The 7,726-nt window shown below is 37.8% G+C and overlaps 2 protein-coding genes across 3 annotated transcripts in view; one reads left to right on the top strand and one right to left on the bottom strand.

Moving 5' to 3' along the window:
• Nucleotides 1-2,223, top strand: part of fam20a (FAM20A golgi associated secretory pathway pseudokinase) — a 16,529-nt gene extending 14,306 nt beyond the window's left edge. The window contains exons 8-11 of the mRNA XM_024285465.2: nt 1,352-1,461; nt 1,538-1,619; nt 1,694-1,753; nt 1,830-2,223. Of these exons, the coding sequence (XP_024141233.1) occupies nt 1,352-1,461; nt 1,538-1,619; nt 1,694-1,753; nt 1,830-2,100 (523 nt within the window). The 3' untranslated portion in view covers nt 2,101-2,223. The remainder of the gene's footprint in view (nt 1-1,351; nt 1,462-1,537; nt 1,620-1,693; nt 1,754-1,829) is intronic.
• Nucleotides 2,224-4,693: 2,470 nt separating this feature from the next.
• LOC112154150 (cAMP-dependent protein kinase type I-alpha regulatory subunit) overlaps nt 4,694-7,726 on the bottom strand; it is a 9,663-nt gene continuing 6,630 nt past the window's right edge. For both annotated transcript variants that reach the window (XM_024284866.2, XM_024284867.2), the window contains exons 10-11: nt 6,418-6,499; nt 4,694-6,349 (exon numbers count right to left, since the gene is read on the bottom strand). In XM_024284866.2, coding sequence (XP_024140634.1) covers nt 6,177-6,349; nt 6,418-6,499 — 255 coding nt within the window. In that variant the 3' untranslated portion in view covers nt 4,694-6,176. The remainder of the gene's footprint in view (nt 6,350-6,417; nt 6,500-7,726) is intronic.

Here is a 7,726-nt window from a genome sequence, read left to right as displayed (position 1 = left end):
TATACTTTATATACATATATAACATGTTTACACACATATGTACGTATATATATACTATATAATTAAATACAATATATATATATATATATACATGACAACAAAAACCGCAAGGCTGACAAAACATTTAACACAAGCCGGTCCTCGCCTTGACCTTCTTACTGTTTAGGTTGCGGCATAGAGCTGATCAATGAGGCTCAGTGTACTGCCTACTGGTGGTCGGGGGTTTATGTGAAGGACGCTTAGGAAAGCTCATGAATAAATACATTTAATTTTGTCAGCATTTTAAATCATTCTGAGAATCGCCAAATTAAATATTTTTCACTACACCCCTAGAAAGACCATGCAAATCACGATGCATATTTTGAACCTAATATGTGCACACACGTTACGTACCTTTTTATATACTCAATATAATGGTAACATGCGTTAGACATACGTGGAACGTTCGCAGAAAACCACAAATTTGTTTATGCGTCTTGCAAAAACAACACAATTGTGTAATATTTACGTAATAGTTGCATATAAACTATGTAAAATACGCGTAAACAGAGTAATCCTCAACCAAGAAAACATTTTCAACAGCTCAAAACTGAATTTACGTAAAGACCTGTCGACTGGAACCTATGATTGATATCTGCTTACTTTGACAAACACAAGAAACACTTACATATATCACGCACTTAAAATCCGCAAAATATATGTAGTGGCTGTGTAACACACAAAAAAAAAATACTCCAAATTCCAATTGTCTTGAAAGCGTTGACCTTTACTGTAAACTTTCATTAGACGATCAAGAATTGAACCAGAAATAAGTAGAAAGTTAACCAGAACTTAACTAGAGCGCAGGGGTGGAGCTATGGGGGGGCAAGGGGGCTGCTGTCCTCCAGAAAAAACATTTTACCCCCACCAATTTTTGAATTAATAATTATTGACAAAGAATTTTTGAAAAAAAATCCTCACTACAAGTTACTTTAAACATCAAAAAAAAAATTAATATTGTTAAATGAAATCTTGAACCTCTCATATTGTTTCCTATTAAGTGTGCCGGCCCATCTGGAGTATCGGGACTCTGGCTTTACCCAAAATCTACAGTTTCAATGCTATGACAAGACCGAATTCTGAAGAATTCTGAGTTTCAGTCGGTGTTAATATTAAAAACAATAATATAACTGTTCAAACCACCCTTCCAAAGTCATCTGGTCCCCCTCTCACCGCCCCATATAAAAGGTTCTAGCTCCGCCCCTGTACGTTTAAAAGGACTTATAATGTAATTTCGCCAGTTGCAATCAAAAAATCGTGCTTCATACCGCATAATATTATTGATTTTATGACAGGATATTTTTTCCTTCAGGTGGGAAGTGAATCCTTTCTTCTGCGACGCCATAAAGCAGCTGTATCCTTATAACTCAGGGAACCGGCTGCTCAACATCATCGACATGTCCATCTTCGACTTCCTGATCGGTATTTATGTCATGGAATTTAATAAAAGCAATTCATCTGCACACGTTTCTGATTTTCTCTCTTGATTTCCTTGCAGGAAACATGGACAGACACCACTACGAAATTTTTACCAAATTTGGAGACGAAGGTTTTCTCCTCCACTTGGACAATGCCAGAGGGTGAGTCAGCTCTGGATTATTGTGGAATGATGCATTGTGGGTCCTCTTAAGCACACGGTTCTCCTTGTGTTCAGGTTCGGGAGGCATTCGAAGGATGAGATGTCCATCCTGGCTCCTTTATCCCAGTGCTGCATGTGAGCTCCTCCGCTGTGGATATAATTAAACCTAAAAAAGTTCTCATTTTTACCGACTTTTCCCCTTTTTTATTAGGATTAAACGCTCCACGCTGCTCAGACTGCAGCTCCTGGCCCAACCAGAGTTCAGACTGAGCGAGGTGATGACGGAGTCTCTCAAGACAGATCTGTTACAGCCGGTTCTGACCGAGCCGCACCTCCTTGCTCTGGACCGGAGGCTGCTGAAGGTTCTCCGAACGGTCCAGCGCTGCGTCCGGAGGTTCGGGAAGGAGGAAGTGATCACCAGTGACTTTATTAAACCCACAGCTGAGACTCAGACTGTGACACAGAAATCAGAGCCCAGGTAACAGCGGGCGACGCCACAGCATCACGGCGGATTCTTAAGACTTCATGATGGAGTGAATTCTCTTTTTGAGCCTCGGAGGCTTAGATCTTTTCTAAAATCTTAAATAAACAAATGCAACCACAAAGTTTACCTCAAAATCATTCAGAGAAGTGTCATTCTCACTGAAATCAGTGACAGAAAACTGAAAAATATTAACAATAAAAGCTAAAAACTTTTATTTTAGTCACAAGTTCTAGAGATTTTTTAAAATAACAGAGGTGTGAGTGGAGGGGAAAAGTGCTACCCATTAAGGAATCCGTCGTTTACTCCACCCTGTTTCCCAGACATGTAATCTCCTGTTTCATCATAATTTAAACACTTTCTTCAGACAGGCTGAGGCAACAAAAAAAAAAAAAAAACCTTTTCATTTGGCAACATTTCACAATTTGTGCCTTTCATCCTGCAATAGCAGCAATTGGGGGCTGCATTGTTTTAGAAATAAATCCTTTAAGTTTGTCTTTTTCGTTTCACACATTGTAAAACAAAGAAAAAAAATTTCACAGAGTTACGGCACTTTTTTTTACCATAAGTAAAAGTTAGAACATCTGAAATCTGGTTTTAAAAACAATACAAAAAACAAAGTTTTAATCCTCCATTTAAAGTAGCTAAATGTCTCCCTCTAGTGGGCATATGTGGCATCTAACATTTCAGAAAACGAAAAAATGTTTTGACAGAAATGTTATATATTTCATTAAGTAAAAAAATGTTGGTGTCCCAACTTTTTATTGCAGTAAATAAAAGGTAAAATTACTGTTTTGTAGACATAAATGAAATTTACTTTTGCCTTTTAATAAATTTGTTTAATCCTCCACATAAAGTAGCTAAATGTCTCCCTCTAGTGGGCAGATGGGGTATCTAACATTTTAGACTAGAAAAATTGTTTTGACATTTAATAGTTTTACAAAATTTAAAGAGTCCCATATTTTTTTTACTGTAAAGAAAAGTTAAAAATGCTAAAATCTGGTTTTAAAAACATGAATTTAATTATTTTTTGCCTTTTAGCAAGTTTTTCTATCCTCCACATAAAGTAGCTAAATGTCTCCTTCTGGTGGGCAGATGTGGCAATAAATATTTTAGACTAGAAACATTTTTGTTTGACAGAAATGTTATATATTTCATTACATTTTTTAGGTTTTGAATCAACTGTGGAAGTTGAAGCAGATAAAGGACATGTTTTAAAAAAATAGGGAGTTCCATATTTGTTGCATAAAAATAAGAGTTTAAAATACTAAAATAATGTTTTAAAACATGAATGAAAAAATCAGTTATGCCTTTTTGCCTTCCAGTTTTTTTACCATCCACTAAAGTAGCTAAATGTCTCCCTCCATTGGACAGATGTGGCATCTAACATTTTAGACCAGAAAAACTTTCTTGCTTTAAAGTTTTGACATAACTGTTGTATATTTCACTAAGTTAAAAAAATATGGAGTTCCAATTTTTTAAGTATTTAAAAGGTAAAAATGCTCAAATCTTGTCTTAAAAACATAAGTGAAATTTATTTTTGCCCTTTAACGGTTTTTTAATTCCTTCACATAAAGTCACTAAATGTTTCCTTCTAGTGGGTAGATGTGGCATCTAATATTTAAGATTAAAAATATATATATTTGGACAGATTTTTTACATACAGTATTTCTCTATGTTAAAAAGTTAATTATTATACACGAACATAAAAAGTACAAAAACTAAAGCTCTAGCATTAGTTTGTCACATAAAACTGTCAGGTTTTACGTAAACTATGGAGTTTAAAGCAAAAAAGGACAGGTGTAAAAAAATTTAGGACGTCGCAATTTTTTAATAGTGAATCAAAGTTAATATTTACTAAAATCACGATTGAAAAACATAAATAACATTTATTTTTTGCCTTTTTAATTGTTTTTTTCTTTCCTCATAAAGTAGCTAAATGTCTCCCTCTAGTGGTCAGATGTAGCACTTAATATTTTAGACTGCAAACATTTTCTTTTGACAGTTTTATATTTTACTAAGTTTTTATTTTTTTAATTAGGGAGTCTTACATTTTTTCCAGTAATAAAAGTTTTTAAAAATGGCTAAAATGTGTTATTAAAGGCATAAATTAAATTTATTTTTGCCTTTTAATGTTTTTCCCTCCACATAAAGTAGTTAAATGTCTCCCTCTAGTGGGCAGATGGGGAATCTAACATTTTAGACTAGAAAAACTTTTGTTTTGACAGAAAGTTATATATTTCACTGAGTTTAAAAACATTTAAGGAGTCCCATATTTTTTTTACAATGAATAAAAGTAAAAAAAGCTAAAATGTGATTTAAAAAACTTACATTAAATTATTTTTTGCCCTGTCATGTTTCTTCCCTCCACATATAGTAGTTAAATGTCTCCCTCTAGTGGGCAGATGTGGAATCTAACATTTTAGACTAGAAAAACTTGTTTTGACAGAACTGTTTTATATTTCAGTAATTTTTTAAAGAAGTGAATTATTATAATACATGAACATTAACATAGCTTCAGTTTGTCACATAAAACTCACAGATTTTATATCAACTGTGGAGTTTGAAGCAAAAAAAGGACAATCAGTCTGAAGGATTTTTGACTTTTTATTGCTTAAACTGCCATCTGGAACAATCTATACCAAAAGGATAAACATCTTTGCACACAGAGGTCAAACTAAATACATGGTAAATAGAAAAAGAATGGTCCTCTGGCGGCCTGCAGCTCCTCGTGCTGCACACCGAACAAACTGACTGACGGTCGGGCTCGCAGGAGTGACTGGATACTACAGTAAGCCCAGGTAAGGGAAGCTAAGGCAAACCGGGACGATTGCAGAGTGGCTGGAAACGCTGTGGATCGATGCCGCTATTTACAGGAAAACAGCTTTAATGACGGTGAACGGAGTCGTTTCCTATGGATCGGGATGTGCCGTCAATGGAACCCACGCGAGAGGAACTATAGGGGAGATTCCATCGGCTTTAAAGAAAAACCTCAAAGCCAATGAGGCCGACACTGACAGCACGTCTCTTCCGGCAAGAAGAAGGAATGAAGAGTTAAGAATATCATCCAGAAGTGACTTATATTTTTAAAAAAAAAGTAAAAATTAAGAACAGAAAGTAAAAGCTGCTGAACAGTTAGGAAGCGTTTAAGCTAACAAACCCCCATTCACACCAGATCAGATCTCCAAATCAGCAACGACACAGTTCTGGTTTTTGGGGGGTTCTTTAACGCCCCCCCGTCACATTTTTACACAATACAATTACATACTGTTATGTCAGTTGACAAGAAGAAGCATTTATTTAATCATTTGTGGCACTGGACACCTACAATAGAATTTATGGAAAAATAAATGTTTACAAAAGACAGATAAACATATTCTTTTAAGATCACTCCAAACCATTTTTTTTTTACCATAATTAATATATTCTGCTTACATTTGGATGAGCAGAAGAGTGACCGAAATAAACTGAATACTGAAACTCACTTAATACTCTTCCTAGTTCCCCCTCAGAGTATTCAAGGCAGTTCTTTCAGGGTCTGTTACAATAATTAACGAGAAGAAGAAGAACGTCCTGCTGGAGCTCCTCGCCTATGCATCTCAACAAAAATCATCAACATTTGGCACTAGCCTGGCAGCTGCACACACACACCGAGAAAAGAAGAAAAATTGTACAAGCTTTCTCCAAACTACCCAAATCCTCCCCGAACGATCAAAAAACCAACCAAAGCGTTAAGTAAATGTGTAACATCGGAGCGACAGCAGCTCTTGATCTGTGAATGGAATCAAACTGCTGTCAAAAGGAGTCCCCCTCGGTCTGTAGCTGACACTGAAAGTATGATTGTCTGTCTCTGAAGTCCTTCAGAACCTCCGAAGGAAAACTCACAGGTATTTACACGAACGAGAAAACCGTGCCTACAAGGTAGCGAACAGCAGCTGGTAGAAGCGCTGGTGAGTGGCTGAGAATCACCTCTGCGTGACGGGTGGAACAGCAAAACCATCTGTGTGTGTGAGAGAGAAAGAAAAGAGGAAAAGAAGAGAGAGGGGAAAGCAAATTGCATGGCGGCGGTCTGAGCCCTCAGACGGACAGCGACACGAAGCTGTTGTACTGTTGGATGTTGCGTTTGAGTATGTCCGAGCAGGGGCCCAGGACCCGCTCGAAGCGAGGCCGGTCCAGCTTGACGCACTTCAGGGGGCCGCGGGCGACCACGGTGGCGGCGCGGGGGCGGTTCATCAGCAGGGCGATCTCACCTGGAGGACGGCGTCACAGGTTTAGGAACCGGCGACAACGGGGAGAGCGGACGCGAGTCGGATCTTACCGAAGTAATCGGAGGGGCCTAATCTCCCGACTTCAACAAACTCCTCGTTTTCTGAGCGGCGCTGCAAAACGGCGGCAGAACCCTAAAAAAAAGGAAACAGAAACATCCTCCCGTCAGACACAAGAGCTTTTTCACTACAACAGTTTACAGAAACAGAACGAGTAAAATGATTCAAAGATGGTTTATGAGTCGGGCTGCCACGATTAGTCGACTAATCGACTATTAAAATAGTCGATTAGTCGTTACTTTATATTATATGGAGTCAGAGTTTAGTAAAGTTGAAAGTTATAATGACATTCTGCTAACTTTTTTAACTATTCTGACATTTATTAAGGTTTTTTTTAAGGTTATTATGAAGTTTAGCTGATATTTCAGCTACATGCTAGCTGTTTTGGCTAACTTAGGCTTTTTTTTTCAGTTTTTAGGCTAATTTTTCATTGAACTAATATTTTAGTTTATTCTATCAGCTTCAGGGTTTTCAGCTATAAACTTCATCGATCAACTTTAGCGATTTCAGCATATTCAGCTACTGTCACTATTATCTTCAGCAGCCAAATTCAGCTCAAAGCATTCATTATCACAGGTAATGCTATATATAATGCTATATATCTAGTTTTTAGTTAAAGCTAATGATGGTTAAGATTAGTGCTTTACATCCACTTTATCAATGACCCGATTAGTCGACTAATCGGAAAAAAATAATCAGTGATTAGTCGAATATTAAAATAATTAGTTGCAGCCCCGTTTACGTGTACTGGATTATTCACAGTATAAGTCTCAATTTGTTGTATAGTTTATCCGGGGGTGGAGCTTATCCTACGTTCACACCGGGCTCAGAAACCAACAAACTCTCACTCCAAACTCATCATATATGGACGTATGTTTCAGGCTCCCACCGCGCCACTTTCTGACGTTTTGGGCCCCCAATCCATTAAATTAGGCATCCCCAACCTCCGAGCAGCAAACCAGAACCAGTCCGAGGGCCGCTGGGTTCCGGGCCACAGACAGGGGAATAATGCAAATGCTAATCAGGGGTCACCAACCCTCGGGGCGCAGACGGGACCAGTACCCTAGTCCTAACCCAATACCAGTTCTTCGTCCGGTACCACATCCCAAGGATTGGGGATTTAATGGTAACAGTGTGTCAAAAACAAACAAACAACGAGTTGGGGACACCCCAAAAAGTGGCGCGGAGGGGGCCCGAACCATACGTCCATATATAACGAGTTGGGAGTGAGAATGTGTGGCAAAAACACAAGATTGAGCAACAACTTTATATGAAAGCTTCTGTGTTCAAAACTCTCACTGA

Source organism: Oryzias melastigma, linkage group LG19 (genome assembly GCF_002922805.2).
Source record: "Oryzias melastigma strain HK-1 linkage group LG19, ASM292280v2, whole genome shotgun sequence".
Lineage (NCBI taxonomy): Eukaryota > Metazoa > Chordata > Actinopteri > Beloniformes > Adrianichthyidae > Oryzias > Oryzias melastigma.
This window is presented reverse-complemented; position numbering and strand designations above follow the sequence as displayed.